The following is a 23,803-nucleotide window of genomic DNA, read 5'->3' as shown; positions in this document are numbered from 1 at the left end:
TTGCTTTTTTGGATCTGGAATATTAAGCTTTTGTATAAAGAATATTATAGCATTATATAGGGTTATAGAATGTAGAAAAGATCCACTCTGAAACAGTAATTTATTTATTTTCTTTCTGTAAGTCCATTATACAGTGTAATGTGATACTTTTTTTTTTTTACCACACAGAAAAATCCAATACACAGCAGTGCATGTGGATTGTCCCGCATATGCCAGATGTTTAGGTTAAAAGCACTGGATTTAGCAATAGAATTTGGGCTGTGATCATTTGCATAACTGACCTTTGACTATAGTGTCTATGCGTTTAATGTGTTTTTACACAGTCCTTTTAATATATGTATTACTTTGTGGAAAATATATGTATACTGTTGAGTCATATTATAAATAGTGTTGTAAATCAGAGCTGTGATTGTTGTCACTGTAATGCGAATATTAAGTATTCAGTATTCTGACTGTTGTCCGCTGTACGATTCCTGACAGGAATGATGCCCATGCAGCAACAGCAGCAGCAACAGGGATTTCCCATGGTCCCAGTCATGCAGCCCAACATGCAAGGCATGATGGGAATGAATTTTGGAGCCCAGATGCCTGCTGGACCAATGCCCATGCAGGTTGTTATTAAGACAAGAAGAATTTTCTTTTTCCAGAACACCTAATGCTGAGTGCCTACTATATGATTTCAGCTTTAATCACAGAAATAAAATCAGGATATTCAGTGATGTCCAAATATGATGACACAAAGAGAATAAAATCATTTGTGAGCACCTTTTCATCATCAAGTAACATGGTGTGCAGTCATAATGTAATCAGAACAAGGTATAATGACTATGTATAGTAGTCATTATATATGTGGTGGCCTGGGAAAACCCTTCACATGGTGAAATCTTAAGATTTTACTATATGTAGTTGTGAACTCCAGGTGTTCCTGGACTGAAATATGGTTGTTTTGCCTGTATTTGAATCACAAGTACAATTCTAGCAGTGCAAGCAAGTAAGGATTAAGAATTTATTTTGCTAGTGGGAAAAGCAGGTTAATTAATGCACAACTGGATAAGTAAGGAATAACAAACAACAAACCGTGCTGTTATACGAGAATAATGAACTGTGGGGTGTGTGATGCAGAACAACGCTCAAGCGGAGTGCCACTACCCACCTGAAGTGCATTATTTTTATATAACCGCACCTTCAGGAGTGTTTTTCCCTTAAACCACAGCAATTACAATGTTTCATTTATTAAAGGATGACCGTTGTGCAATAGTTTATATTTAGATTTAATGTTGTGGAACATCGAAGGGACATGTTCGTTCCTGCTCTCACCTGTTACAGCTGCATTAAACAGTCATTCTCTCACCAGCCTCTCTCTCTCTACTTTGTTAAACAACACATTTTTTAAAAATCAGTTTATTATTAGATTATATTGAGTGTCCACCGTATAGATCCCATTGTGTGAGCTGTTACTATAGAACTATTAACATATTAGAATGAGCACATTAATATTAACGTATTGTTTGTGTTACACCCGGAACTACTTTGAGCCCTACTGTTATACAGGAGTAATGCACACCTACTGACCAGTCAGATTCGAGCATTCAACCGAGCTGTGGTATGACACAGTTTATTGAATGACTTGCTTCTAATTCTTTCTCTTGTGTGTCTCTGCGCAGGGTGGCATGGCCATGGGGATGCAGGCACCAGGCATGCAGTTCATGGGTCAACCCCAGTTCATGGGAATGAGGGCCACGGGGCCACAGTACCCTGCTGACCTGCAGAAACAGATGGCTGAGGAGCACCAGTGAGTCTCTTCACTGTCACGCTGCACAGCTGCAATGTGTTGCAAAGCTCCCCACTCATTCTGGTTTTGGGTGAATGTGTTTAAACAGAAAGCGCTTGGAGCAGCAGCAGCGCATGCTAGAGGAAGATCGGAAGAGGAGGCAGTTTGAAGAGCAGAAGCAGAAACTGCGCCTCCTGAGCAGCGTCAAACCCAAAGTGAGACTTGATAATCCTCATTATTCCCAAGTTCATAGAGAAGATATTTTCTTAATTTTGACACATTATATAATTAAGCATGGTATTGCTGCATAGTGTTTACCTAAACTATTACAATTTGCTATTGTCTGTACAGACTGGAGAGAAGAGTCGAGATGATGCACTGGAAGCCATAAAAGGAAATTTAGATGGCTTCAGCAGAGATGCAAAGATGCATCCCACTCCATCTTCTCAGTCTAAGAAACCAGGTACAGTCCTGACTTGCTCTCAACACAACCTCAGAATGTTTTACCCACTCTGATCACATCAGTTTCAGAAAGGCTTGTGATTGACCGTAGCATTGCCACTACATAACCTTTATTACAAGGCAAAGAAGATTAAAGAGACACATGTCTATGGGACAAGTTAATGTCTGTCAAAATGTTAAAGTGTGTCTTGTCTCTAGTGACTTTTTTTTCCATCCTAAAGCTCTGTACTGGATTTTCTGTTCTCATGCTCTCCCTGTAGTGGATTCAACTTTTATTTTATATCAACAAGAAATAGCTGCTTATTTTTTTCTACTTTATTGGTCAAACTTGTTCTTTGTCCTCACTTGCCTTTTATGTTTTTTTTTTATTTTATTTATTTATTTAAATGTCACTAATTAAAATCTTACATATGAATAAAAATACCCCTGCCTGTCCCCTGTGACAGTGTAGTTCATCCCTTAAACACACCATGTGTGCTGTGCGTTGTGCCGTTTTCACTATTTTGTTTATTGTTTTTGCAGACTCATCGCCATCTCACTCCTCTGTCCCACCACACTCCCTCTCCCCTGCTTTCGCAGAGGAGGATGATGAATTTAGTGACTTTATACAGGGCCCTGTTGAGGCTTCCTTTCCCAGTTCCTCCCTCCCTCTGCCTTCCTCTTCCTCAGGTGTCAATAGGTCACCTCTAGAGGCAGGGCCTGGGCAGCGGCCCTCTTCCAGCCCTCTCCCCTTTTCCCTTGCTCCCTCTCTGCCCACACTCACTGTCCCTCACCACTCTTCTGTCATCTCCAGCTCCCAATCTACATTCCAAGGTAACTCCTGTCTCATTCTCTATTTTTATTTCCTCATCACTCATTCTCGTTAGTGCCTGAAATGTGATTGCTGCTTTGTTTATGATCCACAAGCTGTATTTATAGGCAACATTAAGATGTGACATGGACACACACATTTCATATCATGGACTCATTGCTATAATGTTGAACTAAAGGAGAGCTGTGGACAGCCTCTTGCTTGTTGGTGTCTGGTGCTCTGCTTCACTGTCAGTGCTGTGGACTTTGACGAGGAAATCGTGTTCTCAGAGTCATTTGACTCCTGTTGGAGCCCACAGTCACAACAGCTCTGTATGACTGCACATAACCTTTAAGGACTTGTAGCTTGTTTGTTTTTTGTCTGTAATGAGCTAGTTAAATATGCCATAGGAATGATTATTGCTTACTTCAGGGGGAGATATTGTATATTTAAAATATGTAACAGTAACAATGTCTTGACAGTGTGAAGTTGTTTAACATTTTTCATATTCTTTCATACTGAGTGTGTCCAGAAAGCCTCCATTTAAGCTATAATGTAATATTGTCAGGTGCTTCAGAGTTCAGATCCAATCCAAGATCCAATCCTGTCCAAACTACTTCAGATCCAATCCAAGATCCAATCCTATCCAAACTACAAGTTGCATATCCTGGTCTTTTAGACCACTAAGTTCCAGCCAGTTTGGCCAATTTAGCTTAAAACTAAACTTTGCAGAAGGTATCAATAATAAAACTAGAGATGATGGTTTCAGCTCCAATGGTAACTCTAGCAGTTCCTTACCTTGTTCTTCAGGCCCATCTCTGGAGGAGAAGCTCTTCTCCTCGTGCGATCTAACAGCCGATAAGAAGGCTCAGGTTAACTTTAAGCCCTGCCGGGCCATGTCTGAGCTGGCTCCCAGAGCTCAGGTATCAGTACGCTTCCAGAGTAGCTCCAGAGCTCGCAACTGGGCCCAGTGCTCCGATGACCTCAGTGCTACCTTCACAGTGGAGAAGACTCCTGAGCCTCCAACTGCTTCCCCAGCTCCCACAGCAGCAGAAGCTCAGCCCCATCAGGCATCAAGTGCTAGTGGTGAGAGCAGAGCAGTTCGTGTATTCCACATCTGTCCTTCAAAATTGACGCCGTTCAGCTTGTAGGTGTGCTCTCGGTCTTTCTCTCTCTACTAATCATAAAGTGCTTCTGCAAGTTCTTTTGGAGGAAGCATTTTCCAATGGGGTGCTTCTCTTATTATTTACAATCACCAGTGCATGCGAATGTTTTGATTATACTCAACACCTAAACAAATTTCCTACTAACCAAATCCCAGTGCTTGGGAGCAGAATTTCAGGTAAGTAATAAAACATGACTGGGTGTACTGTTATAGGAAAATAATCAATGATTGGGTGATGTGATGCGGTCCAACACAAGGCAGAGTTACTGTTACTGTCCAAGTGGAGTATTTCCCAGTAACGGCATGTCTCGAAATGTTTTATTCCTTTTATACCACAGCAATTTGTCAAGGATTAAATTTTTAATTTATTAAAGAATGACACTTCATAATTTTATCATTTATAGTTATATTTAATGTTGTGGAACATCCACAAAACAAATTAGTTCCAAAGTTAATCAAACAGAAAACTGCAGGTTGTCATGTTACCGAGAAACCAGAAAGTACCAAGTTCTCTGTCCTAAAGACTTCCCTTTTCAGAAAACGTAATGACTGTTACAAAGCGCTGACACTGGAGACTCCTTCCATAAAGGTCTCTTTACAGAAATGTCACCATATCAGTGATCGTGTTTTTATTTTTTTAAATAGCAGCACATTTTTAACCCATCCATTATTAGTCTAAGAGTTATGTGGTGTCTTGGTCGTGTAAGTCAGCACCTTATGACCAAGCAAATTAGAGAATCCAATAGCACTGTGGTGTAATTATCTTTAGGAGATCTACAGGTTTAAAAGACATGCCAAAGACAGTCTGTTTTACAGAGAATGTGACATGTTCCAAGAAAAGAAAACTCATGAAGAAATTCTGTCTGGAAAAGACAGTTGTTAAACTTTCTCCCCAGTCCTGAATATGTAACTTCATTTCCTTAAGCATAAATAGATGGGTTCAGTGAAGTTTCCTAAGGTAATGACTGCATGGTTTCTTTATATGGAACGAGCTGACTTTTTCCTCCAGCGCAGGGAGTTTTTCCTCCCTCAAGCCAGTCCTCACTGGAGAAGCCTGACACCTGCTCTGCTAACAGAGATGGGCACTGTCCCTGGAGATCCACTGGAGATGTACCTGCTCACACTGTGCTCTGCCTCTGCATTGCTGGCTTTCTCATGCTTGCCAGCTTTTATAGGGATTGCACTGATCAATGATTTCTTGTCTTTTTACAAATGAACCAACATGACATGATTTCAGATCAATGATAACCTTTCACACCTGCAGTAAATGACATGAAGGATGCTTGGTTTCTAATATTGATGAGGATCCTGCGGAAGTCTGACAGCTGCTCTCACGCTGACTGCATATTCCCATGACTGATTCACAGAGCCTATTCTTTAGTTTCCTTACATGTGACGTAAATGTAAATGTTCAGTTCAAGAACAGCTACTTAATCAGTGCTACCAGAGAGAATCTTGTTCTAATATGTGGGTCTTACTGAAGAAATGGGGAAATATAGCATCAGCTGGAACATCTGAGCTGAGTACAGCAGGAGACATGGTAAACAGCATGCTTAGTTTAATATTCTGCTTCCACATCTCACTGCGTCATTCTCTTGCCACAAGCAGGTGTTGGTGTCTATCCCCAACAAGAAATGCAGTCCTTGTTGCCAGCCTGGCTCTACAATGACTCTCTTGTTCCAGGTAATAAGAAGTAGGGTCCATTTTCTGTCCATTAGTCCAAGTACTATTTTAAAAGTGTATGTCTTCTATTGTTTAGAATTTTTTTTCTTAAGGCTTGTGTGCCTGTGTGTCTCTGTGTTTTGTGCAGAGATGTTCAAGAAGGTTCTAGAGTTTACAATGACTCCAGCAGGCATCGACACAGCCAAACTCTACCCTATCCTGATGTCATCTGGTCTGCCCCGAGAGGCTCTGGGTCAGATCTGGGCCTCAGCTAATCGTACCACACCAGGCAAGCTGACCAAGGAGGAGCTGTACACCGTTCTGGCCTTGATTGGAGTAGCACAGGTAACACAGAGTTGATGAAGATATTGTTTTAAAGCATGACAAACCTGACAGAGTGAGAAAGTCTGTATGGAGGTATGTTAAGTCAGGCTGTAGTTTAATACTTTTTATAATCAATAAACAAGGATTACAGTCTGTTAAGTTCAGTGGGTCTTTTTGCTGGGGCCTGATTTCACTTCCCAGCAGAGTCTCCTATACAAAGTACCCATGCTTCCAGTGTTCAGCAGTTATCTCAGCTGTTATCACTGGTTGCAGAAGTGCCAACATTTACCGTTTAGCCATAGCATTTATTGTTTTGAAACCATAGCTGTTTCAACTAAAGCACTGGTCAGACCAAACCCGAATAAAAGGATGTGACTTGCTGTGTGTTACCATTTAAGAATTTTTTTCAGTGTGTTCAGACTATCATAATTTTAAATAAACTTGGGCAGGCAAGTTGTTCTATTTGTTTAATATGCACCATTCATGTTAGTAATAAAAATATGAAAACCATTTTTTTTTTTTTTTTTTTACTGTACTGATACTTGGGTCTATAAATGTCTACAGGTAAGTCAGTTACATGATTCACTACAGTAGACAGTTTATTAGCATGTGCAACATAATGATATGAACTGCAGTCTGTATATGCACATGCACTTGTATTAAAGTAAGCGTATGCACTCAAGCATTTCAGCAAATTTCAGCTAAATATTATTTCAAACACTACATATTTTATCACTTATGCTGTTAGCATGGAGCTATCCCGTTCACCAATGTATGCTAGGGTTCTGTGGTTAAAATTCCTTTTTTTATTCCCCCTTTGCCTCTTGGGGGTTTTTTGTTAGCAGTGTTGGCAACCCTGGAGTTGTCCTGGGACATTGCCTGATGAATGCTTCCTTATCTCATTGAGCCCAAACACAACAGCTTCCCCCTGGGGGTGGGCAGAGCTAGCAGTAGTGTGTGGCTTGTTAGTGCTCCCACAATAAGAAGCTTTTTTTTTTTTTTGTCATGTAAATTGTCATCTTTAGGGAGCTTGGGGTAGGGGGATTGTGCTACAAGTGATGGATGTGAAAAATGGAATTTGACTTTAATGAGTAATTAAGAAAAACCTCTTAGTGAGGTGTGCAGAGGATTTATGGAGGTTTAATACTTGCTTTGTAATTGTGATCTGCTGATCAGAAAGGCAGAAAATGTTTGCCCTGGATGTAAACGCAAAACATAGGATGATGCAATTCTACATTATCCACTTATCTGCAAAGCATGTTTTAATTATAAGATAAATGAGTCCTTTTTATTTCATGACAAGCTTTAAGTGTCAGTTTGATGACTCTGAGAACCCACAAATGTGATTGCTATTGGATTAATGTTTAAAGGTCAATCAGTGCTGTTGTTTACAGTTCATTGTTGTATATTTTTTTAAATGAGGGGTTAGATGAGGGGTAAACAAGTTATTTTGTGAATCTACGGTTGTGTAGCTCCGATGGTCTTTTGTTCCAGAGTGGGCTTCCAGCGATGAGCCTGGACATCCTGAGTCAGTTCCCTACCCCTCCAGTGCCCAACTTGCCTGCAATGGCTATGGCTATGCCAGCCGTCCTGACACACCAGCAGCCCCTAATGCCCCCTGCCACGCCTGCCGTCATGCCCATGGCCTCCAACTCACTGGCACAACCTTCCAACAGCTTCATCGCCAATTTCCCTCCTGTCCAGGTAACTTGCTTGAATGCGGTCAGATGTGTGACTGCTGTGGTGTAAAGAGAGTATCAAATCCTGCATAAGTTGTTCAGTTCCAGTACCAGAACTGGTGCTTTTGGGCTTTTGAGTAAAGTCTGTAAACCTCAACTTGTCCAGTAGGCCTCCTACCTTAAACTGACCCTAGTTTTTTTTTTTTTTTTTTTTTTAAAAAAACAAACAAACAAAAAAACTAGTTATCCACTTTGAGACAAAGAAAGCTGATGCACTTTTATGTTGGTCTACTCCAGGGAACCAAAGTGGAGGATGATGATTTCCAGGACTTTCAGGAGGCTCCAAAAGCTGGAGATGATTCATTCACAGATTTTCAAGGAGAGACAGGAGGAACATTCCCAACTGTAACCTCCTCTCAAAGCAGGTATGAAAGTTGAACACTGATCACTCATTCTCCATTGTAAGGGATATGGACATGATCATTTTTCCCTTTAAAATACATTTACAGTGAGGAGAAATAAGTATCACACTTTTTTTTTTTTTTTTTTTTTTTTTTTTTTTTTTATTCTGTCAAGCTGTTATTGGCATTACTGAGATGTTTATGGTAAGGAGTAATTAGCTTTTTGCAGTATTCAGTTTTGTCCCATTCTTCTTGACAAATCGTCTCCAATTCCACAAGTTTAAGAGGATCCCTCTGATATACTTGCAACTTCAAAATCCTAAATAAATTTTCAGTGGGAAGTCAGGAGATTTCTTGTTGAAATGTCCATCTCCTCTCCAGATGAAGTTTCTTGGCTGATGAGGTTAAATTCTTCTCTAATCTGTCCCGGTACATCGCTCTATTCGTGTTTCCTTCAATGACATGTAATGACCCAGTACCGTTTTAAGAGAAACAGCTCCATTGGATGTTCACATCTCTGTACTACACTGTGGGTATGGTGTTGGGATCATGCGCACCACCCTTATTTTCCAAGCCTGATGAGCTAAATTATTAAGAGTTCTGTTTTAGTTTTGTCATATCAGAGTATATTGTTCCAAATAAGGATTCTGATTTGTCTAAATGCTTTTAGATGTGCATCTCTTTTTTTTTTTTTTTAGCAGAGGAGTTTTGTGTGTGGTGTAGGGACAGAGATTATTGCGGTGCAGTTCATTGCATATTATTGTCTGTGTAACTGCTGTTCCTGCTGCTCTCAGCTTGTCCTGCAACTCTTTTCAAGTGACTGCTGACTTCTATCTTACCTTCCTTATCATTAGTCTGAGAGTGCGCTGTGAACTCCTGTGTGACACATCTGGCCAAGATGAATTGTGATTCTATGAACATTTCATCTGCCTATTATCAAACTGACAGGAATATTTAAGGTATTTGCTATGGCTCTGTAGTTCTTCCCTTCAAGTGTTGTTTAAAAAATTTGTCCCCTAAGAAGCACCTTCACCATGATTGCTGTGTCGCGTCAAAATTTCCCAACTTCCCAGTGTCTTATATAATGTATTTTATAATGAAACAAGGTACAATTTGCACAAGGAACTTTTTTTTGCAGCATATATGTTTGAACTTGATTTATTTTTACACAGACCTTTTGTAGTTATAAGACGTGTGTAAATTTGAAGTGGGTATATGCACTGGATGTATATTAAATAACAAAAACAAAAGTGTCCAAATACATCTTTCCCCTCACTGTATGTCTGTTCTGTCAGTTCCTTGTTCTGAATAGACCTTTATTCACTGCCATCCAGTCATGCTACATCAAATGCTTATGACAATGTGTTTCTGTTCACTGAGTTTCTCCTGTGTGGTTTAGAGCATCATATAGTGGCCACTGTGTGATAGCTTGTCATAATCCATCAGGAAGACTAATTAAGCTTTTGCATGTTTGCTAATGAACCCGTTTCAATGAACAGCTGATAAGCTTGTCCAATTTCTAAACTGCATACAAAGATCCTGTGTTCATCATGCAAAAGGCAATTATCAGAAGCAGGAAGGGAGGAGCAGGCAGAATGACTTTTCTGTTTTCCCAGAGTCTGCAGAGCTACTCCCTAATTTAAGAATGGGTTGGTGGCAGTTCTAGGGCGTTTTACTCAGAATGGTGATCTATTTAAAAAAAAATAATAATAAAAAGACAAAAATAGTTAAGTCAATTGTAGCCAGAATGTGTGTGTGTGTGTGTGTGTGTGTGTGTGTGTGTGTGTGTGTGTGTTACAGCATTCCAGTCATGCTGACTCCAGTGTCTGGCTCTTCATCCTCTTCTACCTCTGATAAGTATGCAGTGTTTAAACACCTGTCAGTGGAGCATCCTACAGAACCCACACCTCCTGCTTCAGGTACAGAACACAGCAGTGCATTTGCCGACACACACACACACACACACACACACACACACACACACACACACACACACCCTCTCCTTAGCCTCATAGTACTTTGAGTTTTCACTTCTACTAATGTTAGGCAAATGTCTCACTGATTTATTGTCTTATTTTATTTCTGTCACAATAAATTCTTCAAGAAATCTTTGTGTTGTTCAAAGATTTGTTGTATATATTATATGTATGCTTTTATATTATGGAGACAGTCACATTGCTCTTTTATGATTTACAGAAGGTTTGCTTGTCTTTGATTTAGATCTTGGAGACAAATACAGTGTGTTCAGAGAGCTGGAGCAGCCGTCTGACAGAAAGCCAGTTGGTAAGCATGTTCCAGTCTTACACAGTGCATACGCAGCACATATAATTATACATTTCTACAAAGTTTGAATTTGGATCAGTGTCTGAACTTATTTTAAATGGTAACATACAGTTACATTGGATACTTTTAGATGCAGCCTAATAATCGGTTAATAATCTAACTGATAGCTTAATTGGAATAAAAAACATTCATGTAAGCACCTCGATGGGAATAGAGTAAGCCGATTGAAGCCAGTATGAATGAAAATTGTATCTGATTGAACAAGGTGGATAACTATCCTTTTAACAATCCACTTAATAGAAGAGTAATAGCTATGTAATCCTGTGTCTGATTACTTTTACTATTGGAATCAGCATATGCACATAAACGGTTGTAGGAGAACAATGTTAATGTTACACATTTTAATCTGTTTAAAATAATTGTGAGGTTTGATGATTAGCAGTAGGATGGGTGCCAAACTAACATTTTGAGGCAAATGTAAGACGTGGCTTGACCACAGTAACAAGCATTTTTTTTTTTTTTTTTTCTTTCCTTCCCTTGGATAAAATTTACATTTCTTGTGCAGTTATTCTCAAACAATGGCCTTTAAATTTGGTTGCATGGGTAAATGTATGAGTAAATAACTGTTTAATTAGTTCATAAAGTGCGCATTTTGTTATTTTCAACAACCAAGGCATCCTTGTGCCTGAATGTTGGACATATATGAAATGCTGTGCAACTTTATTGTGGTCACTGTGGTTCTTCTTCTCAATGTTCTATTTAACATTCACAAAGAAATAGTGAAATCCTCGATAACAATGCAATTAAAAAGCAGAGCTCTCTGACTGGACTCACACACTCCATTTTGTTATGGTAAAGTTGGCACTAAACCCTGCTCCATAACTTCGATTAGATTACTGAAGTAACATGCATATAAACAGTTTATTGGGAATTTGAGTTGAAATGAATTTATATGGACTGACAAAATCCTTGCATGTAAACAACAGTGATTTTATACACTGACTGGCCAAAAAAAAGGTCGTCGTTTGGGTTTAAATAAGCAAATACTTAAGAGCCTATGATTGGATCATTACTGCTGTGATTAATGTGTTTCAGCTGGTAACAATTCTTTTAACCTTAACTGATGCAGTGTGTAGCTTCTCATTTCTTAAACAACCATGGCAGATTATGTATCCCGTGGTCGTGGAAAAGATGTTACTGAAGGGGAAAATTGTTGGCCTGCATCAAGCAAAGAAAACAACTAAGGAGATTTCTGAAATCACTGGAACTGGGTTATGAAATGTTCAGTGCATTATTAAAGCCTGGAAGGATAGTGGTGAACCATCAACTTTACAGCAGAAATGTAGTCGGAAAAAAATCTTGAATGAATGTGATCGGAGATCTTTAAAACGCTTGGTGATGTCACTTCGTAAAAAAATCGACAGGAGAACTCATGGCTATGTTTAATAGTGAAAGTAAGAGCATTTCCACACGCACAATGTGATGAGAACTTACAGGTTTGGGATTAAACAGCTGTGTGGCTACAAGATAGCCATTTGTTAGTGAGGCTAATCTGAAAAAATTACTTCAATTTTCTCTGGAGCGTAAAGACTGGACTGTGGAACAATGGAAAAAGGTCCTGTGGTCTGATAAAATCAGATTTACTCTATTCCAAAGCAATGGGCATGTCAGGGTAAGAAGGGAACTGCATGAAGTGATTCACCCGTCATGCATAGTGCCTACTGTACAAGCCTCTGGAGGCAGTGTTATGATCTGGGGTTGCATCAGCTGGTCAGGTCTATCAGCCTCATTGTGCGGCAATAAAATGAAGTCAGCTGAGCACCTGAATGTACTGAATGACCAGGTTATCCCGTCAATGGACTTTTTCTTCCCTGACTGCACAGGCATATTCCAGGATGAAAATGCTAAGATTCATCAGGCTTAACTTGTGAAAGAGTCGTTCAGGGAGCATGAGGAATCATTTTCACACATGAATTGGCCACCACAGAGTCCTGACCTTAACCCCATTGAAAGTCTTTGGGATGTGCTGGAGAAGACTTTACGGAGTGGTTAGACTCTCCTGTCCTCAATGCAAGATCTCAGCCAAAAATTAATGCAACTATTAATGCAATAAATGTTGTGAAGTTTCATAAGGACGAATGCGTGCCGTAATCAAAGCTAAGTGCAGTGCAACAAAATATTAGATTGTGCGACTTTTTTTTTTTTTTTGGACAGGCAGTGTATCAGTACATCAATGATTTTGATAAATATGGGCCATATTGGATTATTGTTATTGTTCCCATGTGTTAAAGCAGTTCTGGCTTCAAGTCAGCCTAAATGTGATTCTATTTCCACGTAAAGTTACGTACATTCATGCAGGTATATGTGTGTCCCTATCTTACTAGAACAGAATCCAATGGGAGCAACTCTGAGAGCTCCAGTAAGTTAACAGTGGTGTTGGCCTCTTTTCCACAAAACTATATTCAGCAGTGCTTTTTCCTGCTTCCTGTTTCTTCACACTGAGTATGTTTTGTAGCTTTGATGGAGCCACTCTATCTCTGCCCCATTCTAGCAATTGAATTAAACTTGCCAATACATTAAGAAGTTCTATTTTTAATTGTGAGAGCAGAATGTGGTGTGTGAAACACCACACAAATGGAGATCACATGCTTCTACAGAGAGCCACATCTCTGTGAGGCATAACCTCCTAATGTCCTGAATCACCATCTTAGTGCATGTAGTGTTTGCATATGTGAGTGGCTTGAGGTGCTTCTGTTTTATGGTGCTCTTTTGTGTCTTTTCTCTCTTCGCTATGAGTCTCCTCATGCACGGAGTGACTCACTGAGTGAATTTAAAATTCAACTGGAGTGTTTGATGTGCCTCAGAGCTGAAACTAAACTGCTTTTTTCTTTGTAGGATTGTGAAATTAAAAATAAATCAGGTCAAGGGTGGCTTGAATGCTGGCTCCATATTGTGCCAGTCTAGTGCTGCAGCCACTATGAAATGCTGTGTCACACTGCTCTTTTAATTGTTTTCTTCCTATTTTTTTCCCTCTTCAGGGGAAGGTTTTGCAGATTTCAAGTCCGTTGGTGCCGATGACGGCTTCACCGACTTTAAAACGGCCAACAGCACTTCTCCACTAGACCCTCCAGACCAGGCCAAGACATTCCAACCCACTTCTTTTCCAATTCCTTTCGGCCCCTCTCATTCTCTTTCACAATCTCAGACCCATCCAGCATCTCTGGCACAGCCTAAAAACCCTCTAAACATGTCAGACCTGGACCTCTTTTCCTCCATAGTTCCTCCTTCCACTGTTGACTCTAAAGCCACCTCTTTTTCCAATTCCTCCTCTTCTTCCTCTGCGGTGCCCTCACTGCTCCTTCCTTCCACAGGCCCCAAACCAGACGACTTTGGTGACTTTGCACTGTTTGGCTCCTCCTCTTCCTCATCTTCTGCCTCTGAGGCAGCTGCCTCAGCTCAGAGAGGATCCGGGGGAGGAGGAGCAGTGGTACAGGATGACTTTGCCGACTTCCTGTCATTTGGTAACCCTGGGAAGCAGCCAAATGAGAGCAGCAAGGAGAGTGATGACTTTGCTGACTTTCAGTCATCCAAATTCCAAGAGAAGAGCTTGGTAGACAAGATGGCTGCCTTCAAACAGGCCAAAGAGGACTCTGCTTCGGTTAAGTCATTGGACCTGCCATCTATTGGAGGCAGCAGCGTGGGAAAAGATGACTCGGAGGACGCACTCTCTGTGCAGCTGGACATGAAGTTATCAGATGTGGCTGGAGAGCTAAAGCATGGTGCATCTGACAGTTCACTGGACCTGCCAGGCCTGAGCTCCCATCAGCCCCCTGCCGCAGGTGAGGAATTAGTACGCTTGCTGTGGTGAGACACACACGTACACATACAAATACACACTCCACACTCCAGTCAGGCCTTTTTATGGCCTTCTTACAGTCAGATCTCCAGCAGTATAGAGAGAAGTAGTACTTAGATTTGAGCGGCTAAATGTTTCTGACGTATCGAAAGCTTGGCACATGCCTTTTCATCTTATTTCATTCATCACCTTCCATTTACACAGTATTTATTTACTTATAATTCCAGATTAATTTATTTTTAACATTTTTGATAAGCCTGAGCTTCTATTTGAAGATTATCAGTATTAGTGACTGGCAGTATTTTCTGGTTTTCTAGATGTAGATTAATCTTGGTCTTAGGCTGAAGTGGCAGTGGGGTCTCTACTTTGGAAATCTAATTGGAAAGTGTAGTAATAGGCATAATCTGTCTCTATCCTCTAACATCATTGGGTACAATGAATCAGGTGACTGGTCCTCTGTTCTGCAGCTTCACTTAAGGTGTCACAACCCCAGTTTTTCTCCAAAGCTGTAATGTTTGTGACAGAACTTGGCTTTCAGTAGACTCAGTTGTGGCTTCTGCTTGGTTGGAATGAAAACCTGCAGCCACACCGGCCCTTTCCAGATAAGACTGCACTATGTAGATCAGGAGCTGTGTGTACACACTGTTTTATTGGACTAAGAAGTCACTTTCCTATACTAATCATTATTATCCTGAGTGTCACAGGACACTTCAGATTTACATATCTCTTCTCCTCCTAGTGAAGGGGTTCAGGGCTTAAAAAAAACAAGAAATTTTCCTTCTTTGGTTCCATATTGGTAGTGAACTCAGACTCACAGAAAATATATACCATGATGCCCACTACTTTCATCATCTCAAAAACATGGCCTTGTGCTCCATAACAGGATTTAAAACTTTTGGCAAAATATTTGTAATATTTTTCTTAATTGTTCATATTAAAAGATGATCACTTCCTGGTGGTAATGTACTAAAATACAAAACCTTTCTATAGGCCTGGCCAAAAATAAATTAGAAAAAGTGCAGTTTTTTTTTTTTTAAATTAATTTTTAACTCGTAAATAACGTATTTATATTGCATTTTATTGCTGCTGAAAATGTAAAATGAAATCAAGTAAACAAAAAACTATAAAAACATCACTGTTAAACAATTATTATTTAATAGCAAATAGCATAAAATACTAATCCAGTACTGCAAAAACAGTTTGGTTGTTGATCACTGGTGTTGGCAGATTGGTTTAAAAGTTATTTATTTATTTATTTATTTATATTTTAATTTTTATTTTTTTTAAAAACACTTTTTAAACCATGGTTTATTACCAACTCCACTTTAATATAAACCAGCCCTGAAATGTAATCACTATTATCCCAAAGCCATTTTTCTGCTTAAGGGCATTTACAAGTAACCTGTAATTGGGAATCACATCTGATCTGGCAAAAGGGAAGACATTATTGTTGCAGGTTGAACATAAAGCATTATGTTGTGTAGCAGACTTAAATTATTTGTTGATGTATTTAAAATGCTTTTGGTTAGCATCTGCCAGCATATTTTTCTGAAATGTTGCTGCCACTTCTTGGCAATGAGCTTTTCTTCAAGGCTTTAGTCCACTGAGGGCACCATCACCTGAATTCAAATAGGCTTTAATAAGACTTCTCTCATTTTGTTCATTTCCTTCTCGCGTATCAATCATCATTATTTAAACGGCATCTCATCTACGGCTCTACAGCTCATCTTGTCTAGTTTTCATGCAAGGCATCATTCCATAAACCGATAACTCAGCCACGATATCAACCCAGTAATGCTGAGGATAGAGTCTAGATACAACTTTTCTGAGCCCACTGGAAAGGGGCTACAAGTAAATCAGCTGAATGTCCCATTGCCTTATTGTCACAGCCTGCTAGTGTTAAATTCCTTTTTTTTTTTTATATCACTCCAGTAGGCTGGTCAGTCCCTGTAAGAGGAGCCACATAAATTCTGTGCTCCAAAATCCCTAAACCTAGAGCTTCATACATCATTGAGCTCGACAGTGTTCTATGAAACTTGGTCAAATGATTATTTATTTATTTATGAAAACTTTTGTATTCCTGGTACAGATGCCTCTAGTCTGGGTAATGAGCAATTCCAGAGCTCAGGCATAAGCATTTGCATTGGTTCATTTGGCTGATGTTAGTTGCTTGGCATCAAAAGCAAGTGAGACAGAATAAGACACACTGCTTGTAGGTCTTGGGGTTTGAACTCACTACCTTCTGGTCAGTACTTATTTTATCTGCACTAAGCTCTGGATGTCTTGCTATCCTTTGACGAGACAGTATCTCTTTTCCCAGTATCTCTGTTTAAAGGCAGAGCCCCAAAACATGTTTGCTCAGTTTGTATGTGACATTACTCTGAGTTCATTGCAGTGTAACTGAGCCTCCAGTGGTTCTCACAGGGCACACCGTATTACTTCTCATCATACCTTGCTTTTGTTTGCCACAATTTGTGCCTGCCTTTGCAATTTGTGAAATTGACAAGAAAGCAGTAAGAATATTGCTAGGATTCTAGACATACCTGTGGAAATGGGTACTGTTTATGGACAAGTAAATGTACACATGTTCAATTAATAATGTATTTTTATTACAGGAATATATACTCTTATTTATTTTCAAAATAGATAGATTCGATTGATACTCCAGATTGTGTTTGTATATGTTAGATTGCTTATCAGTATTTCTGCACAGTGTTTTATATGCTGATGTGATGTTCATTTTCTGCATTATGCCAGGGATGAAATAAGGTCCCGCTTATTTATTTATTTATTTTATTTTTTATTTATTTATTTATTTATTTATTTATTTTTGACCTCTTGTGGTGGTCCTGCTAAGAGCATGTGCACAGGAGCTCTGAACATACAGGTGGCGAGAGAAAAAGGATACTGTCTCTGTTATCTTAGTTCTGCACCTGTCACTCAAACAGCCTAATGCTCTGATAGGCTAGTCCTCTTTGTTTACTTTTAACCCTTTGAGTACCTGGCAGCAAGAATATTATCTACACTATGTTGCACAACAAATTCCAGTCCGATTGTTTGCTTTGATTAAAAGCAATTCAGTGGCAAGTGATAAGAATACAAGTAGAGAGTGTTTCAGTGAATGCATACCAGACTTAATGTCAGGATTCCTGAAAGTTCTTGTGGGAAAAATTTGAATGATGCTTTCAGTTCCTCAAAGGGTGAATAACTGCAAAGAACTTGTACTTTGATTAACCTTTTATCTTTGCTTAGTAAATGTTCTGTATGAATCTATTTCTCTCTTGCTTTCTCCTTTTTCAGCACAACTAGAATGTGTCTTTGACCTACAATAACATTTTAGTCTGTGAATGTGCCTTCTCAGTTCTGGTTTTGGGATTCTCTCTTTTAACATTCTTGCTTTTTTTCCCATTTTCACCCAACTCTGCATGCCTTTGTAGTCTCATAATGAAAGAAAAAAGAGACCTTTTAAGTGTTTGGCAAAGCTCTTGTAACAGACCTTTTTGTGATCTATCTTTCTCTCTCTGCCAATGTTGTCGTAATAAATATGAATGCTGGTGTAGCGGAAATGCGTGCCGTTCTTACTTCTCCTCTTTCCTTCTTTCTTCCTCTTGCTGCCCAAAGTAGATTTAGCCATGCAAGCAACAAGCACACTGCGCAAGTTCCTTGTCAATTTCACAAATGGTTTATGCAAGCAGTCGTGTCAGACAGAACTGTATGCAGAGCATGTTTTGGTTGTTTCTTTAGAAACAAAAAATGTGGCAAAATAGACAAGCAAAAACATATTTTGGTTATAATAAAATGAATACGACTGATTATAATTAAGCAAAAAGTCATGATTAGGAAAATGATCAGTGTATTTGTAGTAAGCATGGATGCATAAACATGGACTGATAGACTAATGACATGAACTTACATGAAGATATACTCAACAGTATAATCCACAATATTCCCAAATTTCATGGTGTGCAAGATATGTGCAGAACATCTGGTGAAGTGGAAACAAACATTCTGCTAAATATTAATGAAATTTAAAATGACAAATGTGGGAACAAAAACATTATATGACCTTGTCTTACGTAAGCTAGCCACTGAACACTGGGATAATTAACACATGAAAGAGTGTTAACACATGCAAAAATATTTTAGCTATCTTACTGACTATTTAGCTAACAATGGAAAGAAGCTGAAAAGCTCCAAGGCACATCAGTACCTTCACGGCAGTAAAGATTGATAACTTTAACTTTAGTTAGTCAACAGTGCTTTTGAATTCTCAATTCTGATTGGGAAGAAAATCATCAGATTAATTTTCTATAACAGCAGCTCCAACAGTAGTGGCAGCTGCAAGGCAAATCACAGGTTTAATGTGCTTCTTCTATTATGTGATTAGTTTATAACAACGTACACAGTGGCTTGTGTATCTCAGCCTGATAGTAAACTGATTAAAATGATGTTATTTAATACAATGTGTAATGACTGATATGGTGAAGCTTTCTGTAAGGAGATTTTTATGTTTCTGGAGTCTATCTCCAGTGTCAGCGCTTTGCTGTTCCGTCATGGTTTCCATCAGGGGAGATTCTTCTTCTGTGCTTTTTATTCATTTTATTCCTTACATATTTTACATTTATTTAAAAAAAAAAAAAAAGGCTGAAATGTCCATACAACAAACTTGGGTGGTAACTGCAGAGTCAGTGCTGTCTTTTTTGTCACATGCAACATTGTCAGCACTGTACTCTGTATTCAGTTATAAGAGTTTTCTTTCTGAATACTGAAACATGCTGCCTATACATTATGGATCTTTTAACATAGTGACACTGCCTTAGTGACAGTGACATTTTAACATTGTTGTTTAGGTCACAAGATTCACTCATCCCTCGCATGAACTGCACATGCTGTCCCAGAACTCCTTATTTTGTAGAAAACCCCAGTCAACTAAACTAACTCACCAGTTACACTAAAAATGAGGAAAAAGGTCACATAAGACATTTGGCTAGGCCTCATTTATGACCTGCATCTCATTTTCAACTAGCTTACAACTAGGATGAAAAAAGATTTTCCACTTGCAGTATGTAAGAAATGTTCAAATTAGCATGAATTTTCAAATGCTTGAAAAGCGGCAATCCCCAGACACACCCAGATGAAGACTTTAAGCTGAGTGGAACAACATGCACCTGAATCTTGAATCCTGGAGATTGGAGAATCCTCTTTTTACTATCCTGCATGTGTTTGTTTCTGTTATTATAGTCCAAACGGGCATGAATCTGATCTATAAATGGTAAGAGACCACTGCTGAATAAATAATATTTGGTTGGTGGATGATTCTCAGGACATCAGTGACACTGACATGGCCATGTGGTGCTGCTGGTGTGACTGTATCAGACACAACAGTGTTGCTGGGTTTTAACACTGTGTTCAGTTACTGACCAGTTTATGAGACACACCTACCTTGTTGATCACTTTGTAGGTGTGCAGTTAAGAGTGAGTGCACTTCATGCACCTGCCTTTGCAATTCATCCATGTTTATGACCACTGGCTGCTTGGTGGACTGTTTCTCAACACAGTAGTGACACTGAAGTTAAAATCCCTGCACAACTGCGAAGTCTGATGCACTTTTACCAGGATCACACACACTGCCATGTCAGTGTTGTGGCTGTGCTGAAAATGGTGGTCATTCTTCCAGTGGGGGACAGGGTAGAAATAAGCTGACACTTTGATACAGTCAGTAACTGCAAACCTGCAAAGACCAACATCTATATGGTAGGTGTACCTGATAAAGTGTCCCCCAAGTGTTTATCTGATGTTAACTATTTCTGACAGGATTTCTGAGGTCATTATTAGTTATATATATGTATATGTGTGTGTATGTGTGTGTGTATGTGTGTATATATATATATATATATATATATATATATATATATATATATATATATATATATATATATATATATATATGAGAGAGATAGATAGATAAGATAGATAAAATAGATAAAATTATTCACATACATTCTCCTGTTTAAATTCAAGAATTTAGTTTAGCTCAGTAAGTGTTTAACATGCAGTATTAAACAAATGAAGTGTTTAATCAAAAGGCATTGGACAGGTTTAATTGCAGAAGGACTCATGTTCACTTTTCATATACAGAACAAGTAAGTAGTGAAGCAAGTCTGTGTTTAATTATTAATATTTAAGATTATAGTATGTAAGTATGTCCTTCCTGAGTTTATCAGAGTAAAACAACATGAAGCCAGGCCCAAATAATCCAACAAATCATTTTAATTTCTGATTTAAGGATAAGTGTGTCTTTGGTTTGGTTTGACGGTTTAGATTTATGATCTGGAACCACACAGGTTTCTGCTCTCTTTCAGAGGTTGACGATCTCAAGTTTGATCCTTTCGGGAACTCTGGCATCAGCGGCCTGACCAGCTGCGATTGGTCCGACAAAGACGAAGCCCCGTCTGGTCAGGGCACGAAAGCCCAGGGAGTTCCTGTGTCTGGACTGCCCTCCTCATCCATGCTTCACAAGAAGGAGACGTCATTTGGAAGCTCAGAGAACATCACACACACCACTCTTGCAAAAGTCACCACCTTCCCCATTGAAGATGCAGGGTTTGCTGACTTTGCAGATTTCAGCTCTGCCCAGCATGCACATAGAGAGGAAGAGGATGATGATTTTGGTGACTTCGCCAGCACTGTTTCAGAAAAATCAGATGCAGCTGATACAGGTCTTGAGGCCACTCATCCTGAGGCGCCAGACGACTTTGGTGCTTTCCAGGCTGACAAGCCTAAGTTTGGCAAATCTGACTTCCTCAAGGCTAGTGCTCAGCCGAAAGCAAAATCCAGTGAGGAGATGATCAAGAATGAGCTCGCCACATTTGATTTGTCTGTGCAAGGTGAGTGAGTCATACTGGTGTGGGGGAAAATTGGGGGATAGAAAATGTGGACTGAAGAAGCAGATAGTTTTTTTTTTTTTTTTTTTTGCTGTAAGATGTAATATGATGTAACATAAAAGCAAAGGACATTTTAAACATTAAAATTGACTAATAGGATATGTGAATAAGAAGATGGCTAAGATTTAAGGATCTGTTACATATGCCTGGTCTTTGCAGTACAAGTGTTAATAATCTTCACAAGAACCAAGTCGGTTTCCTCTGTGGCATACTGGGCCTGATGAGGCTGCGATGTAGAGGATCCACAGCTGCAGTCAGTGGCTCCATTAGTTATTCTAGCTAACAACAGATGGCAGTATTGTGACTGAGGATCCTGACAAGTTTATCAGAGACAGAGGAATAAAAAAGCCATGAGCAAACATTAACAGCCTACTCGTTCATTAATCTGCTGTAATTTATTGTTGCTTCCTCAAAGTGATAAAAGCTTATTCGCTTCTCATTCACCCCCTCCTCAACATAAATGTAATTTGTTGCAATGAAACCTTGTTGTTTTCCCTGTCCTCTTTTTGAGAGTTAATCTGATGAGTGTGTCCTGTGCTGCAATAGATTAGAGTGATGTGACGGTCACCTGAAGACTGATGTGTATCTTTTGGGAGTGTGACTACTTGTCTCAGTGTAACCAATGTGCTAGCATACCCTATGTCCTTCTCTTCCCACTGTGTCTCTGTGTGTGTCTCTGTGTGTGTCTCTGTGTGTGTCTCTGTGTGTGTCTCTGTGTGTGTCTCTGTGTGTGTCTCTGTGTGTGTCTCTGTGTGTGTCTCTGTGTGCTGCGTGTGCACGCCTGTTTGTGCTGCGTGTGTGTGTGTGCACGCCTGTTTGTGCTGCGTGTGTGTGTGCACGCCTGTTTGTGCTGCGTGTGTGTGTGCACGCCTGTTTGTGCTGCGTGTGTGTGTGCACGCCTGTTTGTGCTGCGTGTGTGTGTGTGCACGCCTGTTTGTGCTGCGTGTGTGTGTGTGCACGCCTGTTTGTGCTGCGTGTGTGTGTGTGCACGCCTGTTTGTGCTGCGTGTGTGTGTGCACGCCTGTTTGTGCTGCGTGTGTGTGTGCACGCCTGTTTGTGCTGCGTGTGTGTGTGCACGCCTGTTTGTGCTGCGTGTGTGTGTGCACGCCTGTTTGTGCTCTGTTTGTGTGTCTGCGTTCGCGCGCGCGTGTGTGTGTGTTTCAGTGCCTGCACTGCACGTCTCTGTGTGAAATCTGCTGAATAATTTATACCTACACCACTGGCATGCTGCTTCACTACATAATTATCATTTATTGCAAATGAGGTAATTGTGGTTGCTGTCCTTGTCCTGGATGAATTAGTAACAACATTTTAGAGCAGAAAGTTGCAATTAAAGAAGAGGATAAACACCGAGACCCAAATAATAAATGAAACGTGGTGGAAAACAATAATTGAAACATCATTAATAAGTCGGGGGTGTGTGTGTATGTGTATGTGCACGTGTGTGTGCGTGTGTTTGCAGGGTCCCATAAGCGCAGCCACAGTCTAGGGGAGAAGGAGATCTGCTCCACACCTTCTGCTCCTGAGCAGCAGTTCCGCGATCGCTCCAACACCTTGAGTGAGAAACCGGCGCTGCCGGTCATCCGGGACAAGTACAAAGACTTAACAGGAGAGGTGGAGGTCAGAGCTGCTCGTCTCTCTCTGTCCCTCTTTCCAGTCAGACAGATGCACTGTTTCTATCTGGAATACTGAACTTAACTATGTTCTGACAATCACCTGAATAAGTTTTAATTTTCTCTCTCACTCTCTTACAATTGCTCTTTTCTGTCGTGACGATTTTAGGAGAGTGAGCGCTATGCGTATGAATGGCAGAGGTGCTTGGAGAGTGCTCTTCAGGTAACACTGCACCCGTACCTAAACAGGTCAAAACACAAACCTCACACATATAGTGCAGGTTCTGCTAATTATCTGGGGTCAGCTGCGTAGAGGGATCTCTATTTATTTAACGGCATGATGGTCATCAGTATCAGCTAGTTTTAAAGTTGCTGTAGTCATTATTTAGACCCTGTGCTCTGGTCCCAGCTCCTTACGACCTAGGATATTTCAAGAAAAGTTCTTCACTGTCCACTGTCCAGTAATAATCAGAATCATCGAAAGATCCAAAAGCTCCTCAGCCTACATTAGTAACACTATACATGTTTTATGTTTATGGCCTAAATAGTGTTTTGCTGATGTGAAGCATGTTAGCTTGATAAACTTCTCAGGCTTTATCTCAAGCTTTAATTCTGCTGGGGGAAAAAAGAAAACCGGATGTGGTGGAAAACATGAATTGGTACATATACATTATATGGCCAAAAGTTTGTGGACACCTGACCAGCACACCCGTATGTGGTTCTTCCCCAAACTGTTGCCACAAAGTTTGAAGCACACAATTGCATAGGATGACCTTGTATGTTGTAGCATTACAATTTCCCTTCACTGAGACTAAGGGGCCCAGACATTTTCCAGCATGACAATGCACCTCTG

The 23,803-nt window shown here is 39.9% G+C and overlaps 1 protein-coding gene across 7 annotated transcripts in view; it reads left to right on the top strand.

Moving 5' to 3' along the window:
* Positions 1-23,803, top strand: part of synrg (synergin, gamma) — a 36,707-nt gene that overhangs the window by 3,313 nt on the left and 9,591 nt on the right. For 3 of the 7 annotated variants that reach the window (XM_053239488.1, XM_053239486.1, XM_053239487.1), the window contains exons 3-18: positions 481-611; positions 1,665-1,792; positions 1,881-1,986; positions 2,123-2,234; positions 2,756-3,046; positions 3,834-4,109; positions 5,794-5,871; positions 5,999-6,195; positions 7,669-7,878; positions 8,151-8,278; positions 10,055-10,173; positions 10,475-10,537; positions 13,576-14,376; positions 20,756-21,280; positions 22,800-22,957; positions 23,120-23,173. In XM_053239488.1, the coding sequence (XP_053095463.1) occupies positions 481-611; positions 1,665-1,792; positions 1,881-1,986; positions 2,123-2,234; positions 2,756-3,046; positions 3,834-4,109; positions 5,794-5,871; positions 5,999-6,195; positions 7,669-7,878; positions 8,151-8,278; positions 10,055-10,173; positions 10,475-10,537; positions 13,576-14,376; positions 20,756-21,280; positions 22,800-22,957; positions 23,120-23,173 (3,377 nt within the window). The remainder of the gene's footprint in view (positions 1-480; positions 612-1,664; positions 1,793-1,880; positions 1,987-2,122; positions 2,235-2,755; positions 3,047-3,833; positions 4,110-5,793; positions 5,872-5,998; positions 6,196-7,668; positions 7,879-8,150; positions 8,279-10,054; positions 10,174-10,474; positions 10,538-13,575; positions 14,377-20,755; positions 21,281-22,799; positions 22,958-23,119; positions 23,174-23,803) is intronic. The other 4 variants (XM_053239491.1, XM_053239490.1, XM_034310538.2 and 1 more) reach the window with 3 other exon arrangements.

The sequence above is a fragment of the Pangasianodon hypophthalmus genome, chromosome 14 (assembly GCF_027358585.1).
Source record: "Pangasianodon hypophthalmus isolate fPanHyp1 chromosome 14, fPanHyp1.pri, whole genome shotgun sequence".
Classification (NCBI taxonomy): Eukaryota; Metazoa; Chordata; class Actinopteri; order Siluriformes; family Pangasiidae; genus Pangasianodon; species Pangasianodon hypophthalmus.
Note: the sequence above shows the minus strand (reverse complement) of the source record. Positions and strands in the feature narration are given on the sequence as shown.